General features: G+C 45.6%; 1 protein-coding gene across 2 annotated transcripts; it reads left to right on the forward strand.

The window, feature by feature from the left end:
- Positions 1–9,568: 9,568 nt before the first annotated feature.
- On the forward strand, positions 9,569–19,730 carry LOC141178657 (uncharacterized). 2 transcript variants are annotated; one of them, XM_073660547.1, is made up of 7 exons: positions 9,569–9,655; positions 15,134–15,289; positions 15,419–15,520; positions 15,595–15,718; positions 15,802–15,890; positions 16,087–16,177; positions 18,729–19,730. In XM_073660547.1, the coding sequence occupies exons 2-7, from the start codon at positions 15,206–15,208 to the stop codon at positions 19,478–19,480; spliced, it is 1,242 nt and encodes a 413-aa protein (XP_073516648.1). In that variant the 5' UTR covers positions 9,569–9,655; positions 15,134–15,205; the 3' UTR covers positions 19,481–19,730. The 2 variants fall into 2 exon arrangements, with proteins under 2 accessions (XP_073516648.1, XP_073516649.1); XM_073660548.1 differs by lacking the exons at positions 9,569–9,655; positions 15,134–15,289 and having other exon boundaries at positions 15,428–15,520; positions 15,606–15,718.
- Positions 19,731–22,255: the final 2,525 nt, after the last annotated feature.

Here is a 22,255-nt window from a genome sequence, read left to right on the forward strand (position 1 = left end):
GAGATCGGAGCTGTGTGTATGGAGCGGAGCCATGTGTGTGCGAGGTTGTGCGAGGTGTACGGAACGGCCAATAGCAAAGCCCTCGAAGTGTGATGAACATACGACCTCCTAAAATGACCCCATTTCGGATACTGCACCCACCAGGGAAGAGGGTGTAATGGGCGTTCTTACGTTCTTATCCCACAGGTGTCTCACTGATTTCTTTACCGCTCGTTTGTGTGTAAATAATATTACATTTGCTCAGAGCCGCAGCGAGGGGTTCAGCCAGGGGTGGACACACCGCCGATGCACCCGGGCCCAGAGGTGAAGGGGGGCCCATGCAGGAAGGGGCTTAGTGCTCAGGCAGTAGACCACGCATCTGCTATGGAGCCCCTTGACTGAGGGCTGATGCTGCTTAACCCCGTCCACTCCCACCCGTAATGATTTTTAATACCCTGGGCAGAGTGAGGCCATTGAAAAAGGGGGTATGTCATGCAGGAGAGAGGCCGCTGGCCAATGAACTCTTCCCCATCAGACTGATAAGAGCGCTCATTGGCTGCTGTGTCTGTCCTCCTGCAGGGTCTCACAGTGGGTCTTCTGCCTCCTGCTGTTCCTTTCCCAGTAGAATTTCCTCTAAGAGTAGGGGGTTGGGGAGGAGAGTCCATAGCATCTGACAGCACGCAGGGGCAGGAAGCTGAAATCAGTCCTGTCTGAGCTGTGTTCCTTCCTCCACAGTGGGTTCCGCAGCCCTCTCCAGAAGACAGCAATATCATATAAGATTAGTATATGAGTGTATGTATATGTCTGCAGGGCTGGCACCAGGAATTTCAGGCCCCATACTGGCAAAAACCTTTTAGGCACCCTGGAGACCCGCCCAGGCTCCACCTCCACTCCTCGAACCTTCCACAGTCACACCGCCCACTCTTGGAAAAACTCCACTTCTGCACCACATCCTTATCAATCACACATTAAGGGTATGTGCCCACGCTCAGGAGGTGCCTGCGGCCCCAAAGCTGCGGGATAGACGTGCGGCTTCTGCCCTCATTTTATGCAATTGAGTGGTGCAATTTTTTTTTTTTTGTATATGTGGAGTTTCCTCATAGAAGTTAGACTGTGGAGAAAGTCCACATGTAGACCTGCAAGAGAAATTGACATGATGCGGGTCTGAAAGATGCGACGCATGCCAGTTTTCGTGGGTGATCCATAGGTCCACAGAGTTGCATAGTGGACATGGAATTTCTAGAAATCCTATACACTATGCTGTAACACCTGCCGCTGCAGGTTTGTTGCTGCATAAGCTGCAGTGTCAAACCCACAGCGGCTCCTGACCATGTGCACATACCCTGACAGTTCCCATAGAACACCAGATCACATACTGTGCCTTATGAAAGTATTTGGCCCCCTTGAACTTTTCTACCTTTTGCCACATTTCTGGCTTCAAACATAAAGATATAAAATTCTAATTTTTTCAGAAGAATCAACAAAAAGTGGGACGAAATTTATTGGATATTTTAAACTTTTTAAAAAATTAAAAAAGTGGGGTGTGCAATATTATTCGGCCCCTTTACTTTCAGAGCAGCAAACTCACTCCAGAAGTTCAGTGAGGATCTCTGAATGATCCAATGCTGTCCTAAATGACTGGTAATGATAAATAGAATCCACCTTGTGTAATCAAGTCTCCGTATAAATGCACCTGCTCTGTGATAGTCTCAGGGTTCTGTTTCAAGTGCAGAGAGCATCATGAAGACCAAGGAACACACCAGGCAGGTCCGAGATACTGTTGTGGCGAAGTTTAAAGCCGGATTTGGATACAAAAAGATTTCCCAAGTTTGAGGCTGTGTGCCCACGTAGCATTTTTCAAGCGTTTTTGATGCGGAATTTCCGCAGCGTAAACGCTTGAAAAACGCTTGGTAACACGCACCCCATGGTCCCCAATGGGATTCCGCAAGTTCTATGCACATGCTGCGGATTTTTCCGCAGTGTTTATGCTGCGTTCAAAAATCCGCAGCATGTCATTTAATTTTGCGTTTCCGCAAGCAGAATTGCCTTTGTTCAATGCATAAAAAACGCAAGGCAATTCCGCATGTGGAAAACGCGTGATAAACGCGCGAAAAAAGCGCGATAAACGCGTGCGGAATTCCGCATGCGTTTTTCCGGGAGAGGACTTGCATTTATGCAGCAGAAATTTTCTGCTTCATAAATGCAACGTGGGCACATAGCCTTAAACATCTCAAGGAGCACTGTGCAAGCGATCATATTGAAATGGAAGGAGTATCAGACCACTGCAAATCTACCAAGACCCGGCCGTCCCTCTAAACTTTCATCTCGAACAAGGAGAAGACTGATCAGAGATGCAGCCAAAAGGCCCATGATCACTCTAGATGAACAGCAGAGATCTACAGCTGAGGTGGGAGAGTCTGTCCATAGGATAACAATCAGTCGTACACTGCACAAATCTGGCCTTTATGGAAGAGTGGCAAAAAGAAAGCCATTTCTCAAAGATATCCATAAAAAGTCTCGTTTGAAGTTTGCCACAAGCCACCTGGGAGACACACCAAACATGTGGAATAAGGTGCTCTGGTCAGATGAAACCAAAATCAAACTTTTTTGGCCACAATGCAAAATGATATGTTTGGCGTAAAAGCAACACAGCTCATCACCTTCAAAACACCATCCTCACTGTCAGCATCATGGTTTGGGCCTGCTTTTCTTCAGCACGGACAGGGAAGATGGTTAAAATTGATGGGAAGATGGACGGAGCCAAATACAGGACCATTCTGGAAGAAAACCTGTTGGAGTCTGCAAAAGACCTGAGACTGGGAAGGAGATTTATCTTCCAACAAGACAATGATCCCAAACATAAAGCAAAATCTACAATGGAATGGTTCAAAAATAAACGTATCCAGGTGTTAGAATGGCCAAGTCAAAGTCCAGACCTGAATCCAATCGAGAATCTGTGGAAAGAGATGAAAACTGCTGTTCATAAACGCCCTCCATCCAACCTCAATGAGCTCGAGCTGATTTGCAAAGAAGAATGGGCAAGAATTTCAGCCTCTCGATGTTCAAAACTGATAGAGACATACCCCAGGTGACTTGCAGCTGTAATCGCAGCAAAAGGTGGAGCTACAAAGTATTAACTCAAAGGAGCTGAATAATATTGCACGCCACACTTTTCAGTTTTTAATTTTTTTAAAAAGTTTAAAATATCCAATAAATTTCGTTCGACTTCACGATTGTGTCCCACTTGTTGGTTCTTTCCCCAAAAATTAGAATTTTATATTTTTATGTTTGAAGCCAGAAATGTGGCAAAAGGTAGAAAAGTTCAAGGGGGGCAAATACTTTCACAAGGCACTGTACATAGCAGCAGCTTTTGTTTTGGCCAAAGATTTTGTAAGCTGCTGCCACGACAAGGTAGACTCTTCTGGCAGGGCCCTACTCTACTCTAACCTATTAAACATTTCTTAAAATATCCAGTACTCTATTTAGGTATATTTTTCTTTATTTTTCTTTAAGGGAATGTGTCACATACATTTTTTCAATTAATATCACATACAAAGGGACAAAAACCGTCACACTGTGACCGGACGACATATAACCACCACATAGTGACCGAACACCACATACAAGGAACAAATACCACCACACCATGACCAGACCACATATTACTACATACAAGTAATACTATATACAAGGAACACAGAATTAAAGCTCATACTCTTGTTCATGCATATTTGTATCCCACCCTGTATATAAACTGTCTATTGCAGGAAATTTGCGTGAAAACCACCGATGTTAGGAAATACACCCACATCTGATCTGGTGCAAAGCATAATATCCTGGCAAAGGATCATAGAGTCGCAGATATACCGAGCATTATCAATCATATCAACGGGAGGCAAATAGATGCATCATTGTAAAACAGACGAAAACAAGTATGTACAAAACACTGCTGAGATTACTGTAGAACATTGCAATGGTGAATCAGATTAGATGGAGCGTACAAATCCATGCTATCCAGGAGTTGGATGTATAACAGAGCAATTGCAATGGGATACGTCAAAATAGAGTCTGATGGAAAACTTGATCGTGAGGCTATAGGTATAGCATTTCTTTCTGTATCAATGAAAAACAGATTGTCATGGAAATATTGAAAATCTTTTCTTCTCCCCTGTCATAGATATTAAGAAGTCTCTCTCCCAGACTCCTCTTCCCTCCTCCCCTATAGTAATTGTCCACGGTAGAAGAGCTGACACTTTGGCCAGTTGCCTCTATGCAAATCAACACACACATGAGAAGTACTTGTAAGCAAATGCTGGCCCAAAAGGTGCTACCAAACCCAATTAACACAGGCTTGTGATAGATTTACAGCTAACTGAGAAGGTTATATTCCCAGTGCTTCAAAGAGAATGTAACAAAGGCCTGCAGACGGCCCAAAGCCAATATGGAATAACTAAAGTTCCATATGTCCGATAATAATGGGGCCTATATTTTGGATGGCAGGGTCAGCTAAGGAATAATATGGATATTTTCCCGTCTCTGTAAGCCTCTCTGGGGAGCTGTGCTGCAAAAGTAACAAAATAGACGGCAGCTATACCGTGTGTGGTCTCTGGGGAAAGGTAAAATCATAACAGAACATATGGAGTCACTTTTGGGCCTCTACGATCAACCCACAATAAGTTATCGCAAAAAAAACAGATATCTAATAAAAATATAGAGGCTATAATGTCACTGGTGATCCCTGTATTACCTGTACACTGACAGTATATACAGAGCTCCTGTGTATAATGTCACTGGTGATCCCTGTATTACCTGTAAACTGACACTATATACAGAGCTCCTGTGTATAATGTCACTGGTGATCCCTGTATTACCTTTACACTGACACTATATACAGAGCTCCTGTGTATAATGTCACCGGTGATCCCTGTATTATCTGTACTCTGACACTATATACAGAGCTCCTGTGTATAATGTCACTGGAGATCACTATATTACCTGTACACTGACACTATATGTACAGAGCTCCTGTGTATAATGTCACTGGTGATCCCTGTATTACCTGTACACTGACACTATACACTGTATACTATGTAAAGAGCTCCTGTGTATAATGGCACTTATGGTAATATTAGTATTGTTTTTTTTTATCAATGATCAGTATTGTAGTATTCGGTCACTATGTGGTGGTAATATGTGGTCTGGTAATGTTGTGGCGATATTTGTCCCTTGTACATGGTATTATTCGGTGACTATGAGGTGGTAATATATACTCCAGTCATGGTGTGGCGATATTTGTTCTTTTTATGTGGTATTATTGGGTCACTATTTTGTGGTAATATGTCCTCCGGCCATGGTTTGGTGGTATTTGCTCCTTGTATGTAGTATTATTCGGTCACTATGGGGTGGTAATATGTGGTCTAGTCATGGTGTGGCGGTATTCTTTGTATGTGGTAATATTTGGCCACTATGTGGTCCGGCCATAGTGTGAAGGTATTTGTCCCTTGTATGTATTATTATTGGTCATTTTAAAAAACGTGACACATTCCCTTAAAGAAAAATAACTAAAAATATACCTAAAAAGAGTACAGGATATTTCAAGAAATGTTTAATAGGCTAGAGTAGAGCAGGGTCCGGCCAGAAGAGTCCACCTTGTCATGTTGTTGGCTTACAAAATCTTTTGACCAAAACAAAAGCTGCTGGCTATGTACAGAGAGGTCCATATATATTTGGACAGAGACAATATTTTTCTAATTTTGGCTGCTTTCAGACCAGCAGCATGTCAATTTGACTTGTGGGTCCACATGTGGACTTTCTCCACAGACTTTACCTTTATGAGGAAAGTCTGCAATGTACAAAAAAAAATAATTGTGCCACTCATTTGCATAAAATGAGGGCAGAAGTCATGCGGCTATCCCGCAGGCGGCTCCTGACCGTGGGCACATACCCTTAATGTGTGATTGGTGAGGATGTGGTGCAGAAGTGGAGTTTTTCCAACAGTGGGTGGTGTGACTGTGGAAGGTTCGAGGAGTGAAGGTGGAGCTGGGGTGGAGCCTGGGCGGAGTCTCAGGGGGCCAGAAAATTTTGCCAGTATGGGACCTGAAATTCCTGGTGGCAGCCCTGCACACATATACATACACTCATATACTAATGTTTTATGCTATTGGGGTCTTCTGGAGAGGGCTGCAGAACGCACTGTGGAGGGTACACAGCAGACAGGACTGATTGCCCCAGCGTGTGGTCCGATGCTGTGGACTCTCTTCCCCCTCCCTCTACTTTTTGAGGAAATGCTTCTGGGAAAGGAACAGCAGGAGGCAGAAGACCCATTGCAAGTCCCTGCAGGAGGACAGACACAGCAGTCAATGAGCGCTCTCATCAGTCTGATGGGGAAGCGTTCATTGGCCACCGGCCTCTCTCCTGCATGACATGCCCCCTTTTTCAATGCCCTCACTCTGCCCAGGGTATCAAAAATCATGACGGGTGGGAGTGGACGGGGATAAGCAGCATCAGCCCTCAGTCAAGGGGCCCCATAGCAGCTGCGTGGTCTACTGCCTGAGCACTACGCCCCTTCCTGCATGGGCCCCCCTTCACCTCTGGGCCCGGGTGCATCGGTGGTGTGTCCACCCCTGGCTGAACCCCTCACTGCGGCTCTGAGCAAATGTAATATTATTTACACACAAACGAGAGGTAAAGAAATCAGTGAGACACCTGTGGGATAAAAACGTAAGAACGCCCATTACACCCTCAGATGACTTCCCTTGTGGGTGCAGTGTCCGAAATGGGGTCACTTTAGGGGGTTGTATGTTCTTCACACCTCGAGGGCTTTGCTATTGGCCCTCACAAGTGAGGACTGACAAACACACACGGCTCTGCTCCGTACACCTTGTACACGCGCAGCTCCGCCCTGTACACCTCGTACACATGCGGTTCCGCTCCATACACCTCATACACACGTGGCTCTGCTCCGTACACCTCGTACACGCGTGGCTCTGCTCCGTACACCTCGTACACGCGCGGCTCTGCTCCGTACACCTCGTACACGCGCGGCTCTGCTCCGTACACCTCGTACACGCGCGGCTCCGCTCCTTACACCTCGTACACGCGCGGCTCTGCTCCGTACACCTCGTAACACACGTGGCTCCCGCTCCGTACACCTCGTACACGCACGGCTCCGCTCCGTACACCTCGTACACGCGGCTCCGCTCCGTACACCTCGTACACGCGCGGCTCCGCTCCGTACACCTCGTATACGCGCGGCTCCGCTCCGCACACCTCGTACACGCGCGGCTCTGCTCCGTACAGCTCGTACACGCGCGGCTCTGCTCCGTACAGCTCGTACACGTGCGGCTCTGCTCCGTACAGCTCGTACACGTGCGGCTCTGCTCTGTACACCTCGTACACGCGCGGCTCTGCTCTGTACACCTCGTACACGCGCGGCTCTGCTCCGTACACCTCGTACACACGCGGCTCTGCTCCGTACACCTCGTACACACGCGGCTCCGCTCCGTACGCCTCGTACACATGCGGCTCCGCTCCGTACACCTTGTACATACGCGGCTCCGCACACCTCGTACACATAAGGCTCCGCACACCTCGTACACACGCGGTTCCGCTCCACACACCTCGTACACGCGCGGCTCCGCTCCATACACCTCGTACACGCGTGGCTCCGCTCCATACACCTCGTACACGCGTGGCTCCGCTCCATACACCTCGTACATGCGCGGCTCCGCTCCGTACGCCTCGTACACGCGCGGCTCCGCTCCGTACACCTGGCACACACGCGGCTCCGCTCCGTACGCCTCGTACACGCGCGGCTCTGCTCCGTACACCTCGTACACACGCGGCTCCGCTCCGTACACCTCGTACACATGCGGCTCCGCTCCGTACACCTCGTACACACGCAGCTCCGCTCCGTACACCTCGTACACGCGCGGCACCGTTCCGTACACCTCGTACACACGGCTCCGCTCCGTGCGCCTCGTACAGACGGCTCTGCTCCGTACGCCTCGTACACACGCGGCTCTGCTCCGTACGCCTCGTACACACGCGGCTCCGCTCCGTACACCTCGTACACGCGCGGCTCTGCTCCGTACACCTCGTACACGCGCGGCTCTGCTCCGTACACCTCGTACACGCGCGGCTCTGCTCCGTACACCTCGTACATGCGCGGCTCCGCTCCGTACACCTCGTACACACGCGGCTCCGCTCCGTACACCTCGTACACACGCGGCTCCGCTCCGTACGCCTCGTACACACGCGGCTCTGCTCCGTACGCCTCGTACACGCGCGGCTCTGCTCCGTACACCTCGTACACACGCGGCTCCGCTCCGTACACCTCTTACACACGCGGCTCCGCTCCGTACACCTCGTACACACGCGGCTCCGCTCCGTACACCTCGTACACGTGCGGCTCTGCTCCGTACAGCTCGTACACGTGCGGCTCTGCTCTGTACACCTCGTACACGCGCGGCTCTGCTCTGTACACCTCGTACACGCGCGGCTCTGCTCCGTACACCTCGTACACACGTGGCTCTGCTCCGTACACCTCGTACACACGCGGCTCCGCTCCGTACGCCTCGTACACATGCGGCTCCGCTCCGTACACCTTGTACATACGCGGCTCCGCACACCTCGTACACATAAGGCTCCGCACACCTCGTACACACGCGGTTCCGCTCCACACACCTCGTACATGCGCGGCTCCGCTCCATACACCTCGTACACGCGTGGCTCCGCTCCATACACCTCGTACATGCGCGGCTCCGCTCCGTACGCCTCGTACACGCGCGGCTCTGCTCCGTACACCTGGCACACACGCGGCTCCGCACGCCTCGTACACGCGCGGCTCCGCTCCGTACACCTCGTACACGCGCGGCTCTGCTCCGTACACCTCGTACACACGCGGCTCTGCTCCGTACACCTCGTACACACGCGGCTCCGCTCCGTACACCTCGTACACATGCGGCTCTGCTCCGTACACCTCGTACACACGCGGCTCCGCTCCCTACACCTCGTACACGCGCGGCACCGCTCCGTACACCTCGTACACACGCCTCCGCTCCGTGCGCCTCGTACAGACGGCTCTGCTCCGTACGCCTCGTACACACGCGGCTCTGCTCCGTACGCCTCGTACACACGCGGCTCCGCTCCGTACACCTCGTACACGCGCGGCTCTGCTCCGTACACCTCGTACATGCGCGGCTCCGCTCCGTACACCTCGTACACACGCGGCTCCGCTCCGTACACCTCGTACACACGCGGCTCCGCTCCGTACGCCTCGTACACACGCGGCTCTGCTCCGTACGCCTCGTACACGCGCGGCTCTGCTCCGTACACCTCGTACACACGCGGCTCCGCTCCGTACACCTCTTACACACGCGGCTCCGCTCCGTACACCTCGTACACACGCGGCTCCGCTCCGTACACCTCGTACACACGCGGCTCCGCTCCGTACGCCTCGTACACACACGGCTCTGCTACATCCACACTGTAAACCCCTCCTGACCCCACACATAAACTTCAGCTCATCCAGCACCATGACAACCAGCACAGCAGAGTCCTGCATCCACTGAGGCCCCTGATCATGTGACTCCTGACTCCTCCCCTCCTGTGACCTCATCACAGCTCCTGTGCGCACAGAGCAGCCATATATGTGGTGGCGGCTCTGCAGGTGGAGGTATGTGGAGACCCCATTACTGGGCGCAGGGGACATTAACCCCTTCAGCACGGAGACTCTTTTGGGGTCTTGTGTTGCCCCTTTATAAGAATCATAAGGTTTTTGTTCTGTTTCCTGTAATAGATGCATACGACCCAACTATGGAGACAGGAAGGGAGGAAACGTATTGTTCTCATAGTACAGGACCCCTTTACTGGCCCCACAGTGTAATGCCCCCATTATGCCCCTTATGCAGGATGTATGATGCATGATGCCCCCCACAGTGTAATGCCCCCATTATGCCCCTTATGCAGGATGTATGATGCCCCCCACAGTGTAATGCCCCCATTATGCCCCTTATGCACGATGTATGATGCCCCCCACACAGTGTAATGCCCCCATTATGCCCCTTATGCAGGATGTATGATGCCCCACAGTGTAATGCCCCCATTATGCCCCTTATGCAGGATGTATGATGCCCCCACACAGTGTAATGCCCCTTATGCAGGATGTATGATGCCCCCACACAGTGTAATGCCCCCATTATGCCCCTTATGCAGTATGTATGATGCCCCACACAATGTAATGCCCCCATTATGCCCCTTATGCAGTATGTATGATGCCCCACACAGTGTAATGCCCCCATTATGCCCCTTATGCAGGATGTATGATGCCCCCACAGTGTAATGCCCCCATTATGCCCCTTATGCAGGATGTATGATGTCCCCACACAGTGTAATGCCTCCTTTATGCCCCTTATGCTGGATGTATGATGCCCCCACACAGTGTAATGCCCCCATTATGTCCCTTATGCAGTATGTATGATGCCCCCCACAGTGTAATGCCCCCATTATGCCCCTTATCCAGGATGTATGATGCCCCCCACAGTGTAATGCCCCCATTATGCCCCTTATGTAGTATGTATGATGCCCCCCACAGTGTAATGCCCCCATTATGCCCCTTATACAGTATGTATGATGCCCCCACACAGTGTAATGCCCCCATTATGCCCCTTATGCAGTATGTATGATGCCCCCCACAGTGTAATGCCCCCATTATGCCCCTTATGTAGTATGTATGATGCCCCCACACAATGTAATGCCCCCATTATGCCCCTTATGCAGTATGTATGATGCCCCCACACAGTGTAATGCTCCCATTATACCCCTTATGCAGAATGTATGATGCCCCCCACACAATTTAATACCCCCATTATGCCCCTTATGCAGTATGATGCCCCCCACACAGTGTAATGCCCCCATTATTCCCCTTATGCAGTGTGTATGATGCCCCCACACAGTGTAATGTCCCCATTATGCCCCATATGCAGTATGTATGATGCCCCCACACAGTGTAATGTCCCAATTATGCCCCTTATGCAGGATGTATGATGCCCCCACACAGTGTAATGCCCCCATTATGCCCCATATGCAGTATGTATGATGCCCCCACACAGTGTAATGCCCCCATTATGCCCCTTAGGCAGTATTTATGATGTGTAATGTTCCCACAGTACCGCCTGAGGTTTTATAGTTGGAATAATTCCTCTGGAAAATGGTTTTCCCTTTGCCTGCTCCCCTACATGTAGACCCTTGAGCATGTATACTTGCATGTAGGGGAGCAGGCCTTACTAGATATCGAGGCTTTGTACAGTAATATACCGCATGAGGATGGTATCAGAGGAGTAAGACATTTCTTGAAATCGAGGTCAATAGAGTGTAGCAGACATAATGACTTCATGGAGGATCTTCTAAAATTCGCTATTACTCATAACTTCTTTCTTTTTGACAGGAAATACTTCCACCAGCTCAGGGGTACTGCGATGGGGAGCCCCTGTGCACCATCACATGCTAAAGTATTGCTGAGCTGGTGGGAGGAAACCACAATGTTCAGGGATGATCATAAGTGGTGGCATCCATATATTGGGGTATGGTACAAATATATTTACGACATTTTTATTATCTGGTCAGGGACGAGTGAACAATCTTTTGAATTTGTCAGGGAACTCAACAGGGAACTCAACATCAATAGAGACTACCTGAGATTTACATCTGAATTTAATTATTACCAGTTGCCATTCCTGGATGTACTAATCAAGAAAGATTGCAATGGGACCCTAGGAACACTCATCTATCATAAACCTTCAAGTACTAATAAACTATTGAAGTTGGATATCCACCAACCCAACCTCATAAAAAGAGGAATACCCAAGGGACAATTTTTACTGTTGAGAGGGTACTGCTCTAATGTCACAGATTTTAATATACAGGCAATAGACCTGAACATCAGATTAAGGGAAAAAGTGTACTCGTGGTACATTTTGGATTCCACATCATCGTTTGCAGAAAAATGGGAGAGACAGACACTCCTCCATACCTATCCAAGAGACCAAGAAAAAGATAGAACAACACAAGTAAGAAAAACTTACGACAATTAGAGTGACTGTATCTTTCATATCCTCAGAAAACACTGGGATATACTTGTGGCTGACCCGGACCTGAGGGTTCTGTGGGATCTACTCCTACAATAACTTTCAGAAAGGTTCAGTCAATTAGGGACCTTTTAGTGCATAGTTTCTGTCAGGGAAATATTGAGAAAGTATTAACAAATTCTCTGTCCCTGAAACCCCTCTTCATCCCTCCCTTATCCACCATTTGTCTCCAGAGGAGAGCTGACACTCCACGCAGCTGTCGGTATGCAAATAACAGTACAAGGAGCTCAGTAGCCTATTCTACATACAAATGCATCTCCTCTTAGCACAGACCTGGGATAGGTTGACACCTTCCAGCATAGGGGCAGAGATGGAAGGAAAGAGGAAATGGCTCGTTTAGGCTCAAAAGGGGTTTAACAAAGACTGCAGGATCTTCGGAGTCAAAACGAAATATGGAATAACTAAAGTTTCATAATTCTGAAAATGAAGGGACCCATATTTTTAGTGACCGGGTCAGCTAGGGAATGATATGGATATTTTCGTGTCTCTGTAGGTTCCTCTGGGGGCTGTGGCGCAAAAGTCCCAAAATAACAAATCGCAGCTATACCGTGTGAGGTCTCTGGAGAAAGGTAAAATCATAGCGGAGAAAATTTTATCACTTTCGGGCCTCTACGATCAACCCACAATAAGTTATCACAAAAACCAGATATCTAATAAAGATATGAAAGCTGGAGACCAGCCCCCGTAATGTCATCCCAGGGGGTATGTGGGCAGGTCTTTCCCTTCAGCCGCATCTGCTGAGGTTGGTAGTATTTATTGCGGGAGTATATATTTATTATAGCAACGGATCCTGTTGAGTATCTCCCCTCCACCTACAGTACAGACCAAAAGTTTGGACACACCTTCTCATTTAAAGATTTTTCTGTATTTTCATGACTATGAAAATTGTACATTCACACTGAAGGCATCAAAACTATGAATTAACACATGTGGAATTATATACTTAACAAAAAAGTGTGAAACAACTGAAAATATGTCTTATATTCTAGGTTCTTCAAAGTAGCCACCTTTTGCTTAAGATGAACACCACACCTGAGGCCTCAGGACCTACTGCAGCCATTCTTTTTGTGGGTGGGGCGGTTGACAGGGCCCGGGAAAACTCACAGCCCGTTACTGTTGACCTTAAGAACACTGGCGCAGAATGTACCCTCATCCACCCTGAGTTCATGTTACCAGAGGAACGCATTCCTGGGAAGACCCTGACTGTCACGGGGTTTGGGGGTGTTTGACCACCCTCCCAGATCTGATATGGCATGTAATGCCACTGTCAATAATGTCAATGACAAGCATAATAAAAATTTATGTTGTGTTAAAGGTAGTTCAGCCACCTCATCTTGCGGGGTGATGCTGCTGAGGATCCCCTAAATTGAGCCAGCATAAGTGCTATGTGCAAAGGGAGCAGGCATGGACACCAGGAAGCAGGTTGTCCCGTGTGAGTGACCACTGTCACGCCAGATAGTGACATGGTCAATGGTAGCTGCCCCATGACTAGCACAGCTCCAGAGGTGATGAGCAGGGAAGGGGAGAAACATGGGGATCATAATGAATATCTCCTGCAGTATTGCTAATTCCAATTCCATTGTCGGAAAATGAGACGAGAATTAGCGTTATAGAAGGTGCCATGAACTCACAAAGAGGCGACATCGGGGAGATCACATTATCTCTCACCATAGTCGTCACTCTGTAGGGATATGTGTATATGCCCCCGTACGGTCACTGTCAGCTTCACGATAACCCAATTATTATTATTCGCTGCCACCACCGTCCAGATTTGAAATATAATACAGGCCTGGTCGGACGCCTGCGTTCTAGTAGCGTATATGGCTTCGGGGGAGGGAACGATTACAGAGCAACAGAAACAGGACTATTACATTTTATATTTAATCCAAAAGGAAGGCAATGTTATGAAAAATATACAAGGATTTTACAAAGGGGACAATACAGTACAGAATATACAGTTACATAATATAAACGGGATTAAAGAAGACTTGCGTGATAGACAGATCGCAGAGACAATTCTGTTTAGCTGGAGGGGGGCGCCCCACTTATTGATTTGACGGTTATCGAACAAGATCCGTTTATTATAGTCTTTATACCCCCCTGGCAATGAATACTCATCCATCCTCCTTGGATTCTTTTATGCCTAAGGGGAGACCTGCCCACACAGCACCTGGGATGACATTACGTGGGCTGGATACCAGCCTCCATATTTTTATTAGAATATCTGGCTTTTGCGATAACTTATCGTTGGTTAATCGCAGAAGCCCGGAAGTAATACCATTTTTTCCGTTATGAATTTACCTTCCTTTAGAGACCACGCATGACATAGTTGTGGTCTGTTATTTTGTTACTTTTGCACCCCAGATACCTGGAGGGGCTCACAGGTACGAAAAAATAAGCATATTGTTCCTTGGCTGACCCTGCCACTAAAAATATGGGTCCCATTATTAGCGGAGTTATGGAACTTCCAATATTCCATATTTGGTATCAGCTCCGGACATCCTGGAGTTTGTGTTAAACCCCTTTGAAGCCTAAATGAGTTTTTCTTCAATCTCTGCCCCTGCTGGAAGGTGTCAGTCTATCCCAGGTTTGTGCTAAGGGGAGATGCATTCGTATGTTAAGTGGGTCAGTAGCACCTTTTGTGCTGCATTTGTCTACAAGTGACTTCTGCTGTGTGTGTTAAATTGCATGGAAACAGTTGGTTTGGTCCAAATGGTGGATAAGGGAGGGGTGAGAGGGAAAAGAGGTTTGGGAGACATTGTTAATATTTTCTCAATATTTCCCTTACAGTGAGTCTATGAGAAATGTATTCAGCTGCAGACTCTGAGGAAGAAACTGCTTGTTGTCTGTGGCCTAAAATATAAAGGTTTTATTACTAGATGTAAAGAAAAAACTAAATACTGTCAAATAATAAATCTCCTTATATGTTTCCCCTCGTTATCTCCAATAGTTGTATTATTACACAGGATTTTTATGATGTTCCATCGGCTTATTTTCTTCTCATTCAGGTCTCTACAATATCAGATCCTCTCAGTGAAGATCTTCTATATAACAAAATTTTCCTGATTTACCCATCAAAGATGGATATGGACAGGGACAAGATGGAGATGGTGGAGAGGATATTACACCTCACCCTAGAGATCCTCTTTCGGCTTACTGGAGAGGTGAGAGATTCTGATGACATCGCATTTAATTATTCTTTTATATGGGAATAACAGATGGACAGAACTGGAGAGGTGAGGACTCTGGAAATGTCTGGAGTGAGATTTATTAATGTGTCTCTCCATAACCAGATATTAATCACGGGGCCTCCACCTCACCCCCTGATACATGAGGACATCAATGACCAGATCCTAGAACTCGCCTACAAGATGATTGAGCTTCTGACTGGAGAGGTGACATTGCTGGGACATTATACAGTAACACTATGAAGGGATCGGGGGGATGACTGTATCATTGTATTTGTCAGGTTCTTATAAGGTGTCAGGATTTCGCTGTATATTTCTCCATGGAGGAGTGGGAGTATTTAGAAGGACACAAAGATCTGTACAGGAACATCTTGTTGGAGGTTCCCCAGTCCCTCACATCACCAGGTAATAGACAGGACTAAATACACATGGCCTATAATTATCTGTATTTAAAGAATGAATTCAGCCCCTGTATGTGTTTCCTCCAGATCTATCCAGTAAGAGGACAACACCAGAGAGATGTCCCCGTCATCTTCTTCTACAGGACTATAAACAAGAAGATCCCAATGTTCCTCAGGTAGATACAGATAACATGTCATGAGATTTCCCCTATGATGTGTAGACGGCTGTAAAGGTTTTTTGTTCAGTCTTGTTTTATCCACCAGTATTATGATTTATATTTGTGTAGTGAGAACGGTGGAGATGGCAGGATTAGAGCTGATCATAGATGTGACTTCTCCATCTGTCTTTGACTTTTATAATATTTATTTAAGGGTGAAAATCTGACCCATATTAATACTACAGAGACATATGTGAGGGGTGATGAGCGGTGTAAGGAAGAGATTCCTACATATGACTACCCAGGTGAGTACTGACCACTGAATACAGAGAAGTCACAGATTCTTCTCAGTCACCGGCTGTGGCTGCTTTATCAGTGGTGTAGTCCGGCCGTGTCACAATCGTGTGATCACCATTTTGCCGCTAGACCACAACATTCTCCTCAGTCCGAAAATATTCAATTTACTTTGGGAAATTGTGAAAGCCCTTTTCTACACAACTTACTACCTGGAAGATCCACCTACCCCCTGGGATTAGGAGATGCTTTTACTTGCTCAGATCTGTAAACTACAAAGCCAAATGACAGCGTACGTAGAATGTGTTGACAAATTAAAAAATCACTTGAAGAAAAATATTATGATGGGTCTGTAAGAGAAAGCGGAGGGTAATGATGCTGTTGGCTTCCTAGATCCCTGATATCTTATTGGATGAATCTACCTTCTCTGCCTTCTGTGCTGCTAAATGTGCTCTTTTGGTCCCTACAAGACCAGGTCCAGTCTTTCTGACCAAACTTCGCTTTTATGATCGACAACATTAAATGTCCAGTGAGGGCCAAGTGTGAATTTCTTTTAACATATCAAGAGTTTCCCTTTATCCTGACTTTTCAATATCTTTTAAAACCAATTAACTTCAAAAAGGATTGCATTAAACTATACAAAAAACATTACACCTGTGCCATGATATATCTCTAAGCTGTGCGTGGCTGATGGCTGTAATATACATTTGTTCACGTCTGCAGGAGATGTGTTGGCTCCAGCCCTGGTTTCATGGAGTCACTCAACGTCATAAATTACATTATGTTTTCAATCCTAAGGAATTAGATTACTGCACAATCTCTTTTGAAATGGGGGCGCTAATACTTTCTCTACTCTTTTGGTCAGAACTCATAGTTGCTCCAATGGTCCACCATAAATGAGTATAACTCCGGTTTAGTGTTGGATTTCTCCCCTCATACATACGTTGTTGTTGGGGATGTTACATGTTTTTATATTCTTTCTTTTTTCACAAGTTCATTCTGTATGATAGTTTCATTGTGGTTGGATCGGCCTCCCTCACTTATGTGACTCTGTAACTCCCTGATAGTCTTTCAGAAAGGTCTCCATTACCTCCTCCAAATGCCCGAGATCTAAATTTAAGACACCTCAGCTCTGCAGTATTATAAAAAGTTCTCTTTAAATGTCTAATATTTCTTCTTGAAACTCATCAGAAAGAAAATATTGTCCCTTACGATAGTTTAGATTCCCAAGAGCCACCGAGCCCCATACTCTAATTACCCCAGAGAGGTTTCACCACTAGTTACTCATTTTTCTCTGATGAAGACTGTTGAGTTTGATCATTTCAGTAGATGTGTTATTGTCTATACTCACTGTTTTTGACTTCAGTAATCCTCTGATTTAACCCCTTCCTGCAGCCAGTTTTGTGTTTCTAATCAGGCCCATTTTTCAAATCACTTTATATGGTGATAACTTTGAAATTCTTCACAAAGGATAATAGGAAACAAATGGACCTTACAAATTATTTTCCAACTTCTTTTGAATCTGACAATACCCTATATACGGTTGTACACTACTGTCTGGGCACATGGCAGGTTAAGAAGGGAAGGAGCGCCATTTAGCTATTCTAATGCAGATCTTGCTGTTTGCAGACACAATGTATTGGGGGCACTGTTTATGGTCACCTGGAAGCTCAAAAGATGGCCACCACGAACAGGCTTGCCTTATCTACCCCGTTTCTAGATTTAAAAAATTACTTTGCTCATCACCCTTTAACCCCTCTACATGGATCTGGACTTACACAGAGACCCCTAGGCTTGGGCCACGGTGTTACCTGCTGTTCTGTGGAGTGAGATGGGAAGAAGAATAGTCAGGTAGCCGGGTCAGAACCAGGAGGGCAGAGAAAATACAAAATCAGAAGACACAAAAGTAGTCAGTAAACGGGCCGGGGTCACAACAGGAAACAAATACACAAGCCGGGAGCTGAGCACAGAGGACTGAACCAGAGGAGGACAAGGCTGTATCTGGCAGCTTCCGGCAATATGCTTCCAGCTTTAGTAGGGTGCGGTGCTTTCCAAATGGCTGAAGCAGGGAGCAGATTACTCCAGCTGGACAGCACACACACCCATACTGCCAGACTGGATGGTACTACAGGTCCCAGGCACCCTAATCTTAGTGGCTGGACAGAGCCTGTGCCTCGCAGAGCTTCTGGTTCTGACGTCTCTTCCATCACCAGTGCCGCCTGCAGAATGAATAAGGAGGCGCCTGGTGACAGAAGCAGACGTTACACAAGTCGAAGCAGGAGGAGAAGTAGACGTCCCAGACGAGATGGGACACACCTTTTGCAGAAACCCTAATATAACAAAATGGCAGAAAACCAGAGCAGAATTGTAAATATTCCTCTATTTTTTAGATTTGTGTCTAATAAAATTGATTTTTAAGCTTGAGCATATATCTCTTCATTTCCCTGGATTAGCATGTAGCCCAGGGATGTGTTTGTTTAGACATTTTAAGTAGAAATGTTCAAAAATATAAATTTCAAGGATATTTTATTCTAAATTAATAATTGTTTTTTTTCTTGGCAGATGACTGTACCAAAAGATCAGATGGACAGGAGATTTTTAAATCTGACGATCTTGAGATCCCACAGGATACAATTGAAGTGAATGCCATTACTCCAGATATACCATCATCCCTTCACAGCAAACATCAATCATCTGATCCTATGAAACAGGTCCTATCTTCTGATTCATTACCGACTACTAAGGAAAATCAAAATAAAATAAGCATTAAAAAACGAACTGCTCCTAAAGCAAAGAAATCATTTTCACGTTCAGAAAATGGAAATAGTTTTACCCTCGAAAAGTCTATTCTTAAACATCAAAAAATACACACAGTGGACAACAGATTTTTTTGTTCCAAATGTGGAAAATATTTTAACCAGAAATCAGTTTTTGTTGATCACCAGAGAACCCACACAGGGAAGAAGCCTTTTTCATGTTCAGAATGTGGGAAATGTTTTAACCGGAAATGCCATCTTGATAGCCACCAGAGAACCCACACAGGGGAGAAGCCCTTTTCCTGTTCCGAATGTGGGAAATGTTTTAACCAGAAATCAGGTTTGATTAACCACCAGAGAACCCACACAGGGGAGAAGCCCTTTTCATGTTCAGAATGTGGGAAATGTTTTAACCATAAATCAGCTTTGGTTAAGCACCAGAGAACCCACACAGGGGAGAAGCCTTTTTCATGTTCAGATTGTGGGAAATGTTTTAACCAGACATCCAATTTGATTAGGCACCAGAGAACCCACACGGGGGAGAAGCCTTTTTTCTAATCTTTTTTTTTAATCCAATATATTTTTATTGAGATTTTCTTACTTATTTTTTTTGACAAAACAAGAAACCAGTACATACAATAATAAAATAACATACCATAGGAATCACATATATGCATCTCTCCTGTATATCCTTTCAGCTTGCCCATTACCGTCTCATAACTTGCAGTTACTATATCCTACAATTAACATTCCACATTCTTGAAATATTTTATATAACCATAATATTGTAATAAATATTATAATCCTATACACATATAGGTGTGCTATATTACCCATACCACATGTTAAGGAATTCCAATACACATTACAATGTGCCAATACCCCCCTTCCCCTATAAGTCAAATTGTCTCTCCAACAATATCCCCCTTGCTGGCATTCCAGGTGTATCCAACCATAAACCCCATATTTTCTCAAATTTATTCATTGAGTTTTGTTTTTTATATACCCCTTTTTCTAATCTGATAATGTTATTTATCCTATTTTTTAGTTCACTAATTTCTGGAGGTGAGGGGTTAATCCATTTGGATGCAATATGTTTCCTAGCTTGAAATAAAATATGTGAAATCCCTATTGAAATTGGGTCAAATTCCATATCATCCTCTAATATACCTAATAGGCATTTTTTGGGTCTGGTTGAATATCTATTTTATATACCCTCTTTATAATAGACAGAACTTCTTTCCAGTATTTGCCTATCTCCCGGCATTCCCATAGAGGATGTAATAGGCCCGCAGCATCCATGTTACATCCTGGACATTCAGCAGCAGTCCGGTATCCTATGTTACATAGGAATCTAGGCGTCTTATATTTCCTGTGTATTAATATGATCTGGGGAAATCTCTGAGCCTCATGTAAAGATAATTGGGGAACCAGTTCTAATACCGCTCTCCATTGATCCTCAGAAATTGGACCTATATCTCCATCCATTTTTGTCTAGCTGGAGAAGGAAATATTTTTAAATAATTATCTAGAAGGACTCAGTAAATATCAGAAATACGACCCTTAGGATTTCCCTTCTCTAATACCAACTTAACAAAAGTATTATTTTCTACCCAAAAGGGCGTCCATCTTGATTGTGCATTAAATGAATGCCGAAACTGTAGAGATTTATACAAATTCCCCCTTTAATTGATCAAAGGACTTAAGTTTCCCTTCAGACAATGTTTTATATCGTATATATTCCTTTATCCACCCAACTCCGGAATCCCTCTAATTTATAGACCTCTGCATATTTATTATTAAACCATATAGGTGTATATTCATTGCAGTCTCCTATTTCCATTATATCTTTACCCCTATCCCAGACCTTGTAGAGTAGAGCAAGTGTAGGGTATAGTGATTTCTTGTGTGTGAGGTCATTCAGTTCCACTATATGAATAGGAATATTCCACCGTGTCCTGAGGTAATTAACCCCTTAATACTATTTGGGTTTGCAGCGCTATGCCACCCACCCAAATGTTCCAATTGCACTGCAATATAATATATTAGTGTTAAAAAAACAACCACAAATACTACCGCGCTAAGTACGCTCAGAGTGTGGCTCTGACTAGATGGCTGTAGATAAATACAAAAAAAGGAAAATGAAAATGCAACCCAAATGGATATCTTGCTTCTAACTCTATCCTCAGTGAGGATACACACAGATCCTAGCTATAATCAACAATAGCTCTATGAGAAAGAAACAGAGAAGGAAAAGTGGCAGCACTTACTCTGAGAAGTGTGAGCTGCTTCCATAGAAAGGTGTATTGATTAGGCAGGCTTTGCAGGATCACCTCCATCAGCTGTTGGTTGTGGTGTGGAAGTCCTCAGCCTGCCAGACCGAGCACAGTGGTTCAGCAGTTGATGTGCGCTGTTACCATACGTCCTGCTGGGTCTGTACTGATGAGCCGGCGGGGTAAAGCGGGAGCGTCCTCCCGAAAAGGTGCTTCTTACCCACTCTGTAATGCTGGTACAAACGCGGTGTGCTCCGGCCGGAAGCTTGGCCGCGTGAGTGCAGAGCTGGAGAGGGCGTGGCACTGTGACGTCACACCCCAAGGTACAAGATGTACAGGGGGCCCCAAAAAAACCGACAGCTCACACTTCTCAGAGTAAGTGCTGCCACTTTTCCTTCTCTGTTTCTTTCTCATAGAGCTATTGTTGATTATAGCTAGGATCTGTGTGTATCCTCACTGAGGATAGAGTTAGAAGTAAGATATCCATTTGGGTTGCATTTTCAATCTCCTTTTTTTGTATTTATCTGCATCCATCTAGTCAGAGCCACCAGCTCTGAGCGTACTTAGCGCGGTAGTATTTGTGGTTGTTTTTTTATTAATTATTATTATTATTATTATTATTATTACATTGTGCAGGCAGATACACACAGAGCCTGCTTACTACCAACAGCTTTTATATCCTGTGTGAAGCACCAGTGTGTTTTTTAGTTTTTTTATAATATATTGGTGCATTAGGAATCGCCAATCCACCAGATTCCTTGTCACTTTGTAGATATTCACATTTTATCCTAGACGATTTCTTTTTCCATATAAGAGAATGAAACGTGCTATGAATTTTCTGAAAATGGGAATTATGGATCCAAATAGGGGCATTATGCAGAATGTATGAGAGTTGGGGCATCAATATCATTTTTAATAAGTTCCCTCTTCCTACAGCTGATAATGGTAATCTCCACCACGCATCGATTATCTTTTTAATCTTTTCCAGAAGAAGATATAGAATCAGTACAATGTAATCCGGAGATCTTATTGTTATACTTATACTCGGTATTAGAATTTC

The sequence above is a fragment of the Phyllobates terribilis genome, unplaced genomic scaffold (genome assembly GCF_046119375.1).
Source record: "Phyllobates terribilis strain yellow unplaced genomic scaffold, ASM4611937v1 Scaffold_29__1_contigs__length_15306474, whole genome shotgun sequence".
NCBI classification, from domain to species: domain Eukaryota; kingdom Metazoa; phylum Chordata; class Amphibia; order Anura; family Dendrobatidae; genus Phyllobates; species Phyllobates terribilis.

What these genes read in the sequence shown, in the direction of transcription:
- LOC141178657 (XM_073660547.1), top strand. Translation starts at nt 15,206, where the DNA reads ATGGATATGGACAGGGACAAGATGGAGATGGTGGAGAGGATATTACAC. An exon ending in TCTTTCGGCTTACTGGAGAG is followed by an intron (nt 15,290 to 15,418) that starts GTGAGAGATTCT and finishes CTCCATAACCAG; the next exon opens with ATATTAATCACGGGGCCTCC. An exon ending in TTGAGCTTCTGACTGGAGAG is followed by an intron (nt 15,521 to 15,594) that starts GTGACATTGCTG and finishes TGTATTTGTCAG; the next exon opens with GTTCTTATAAGGTGTCAGGA.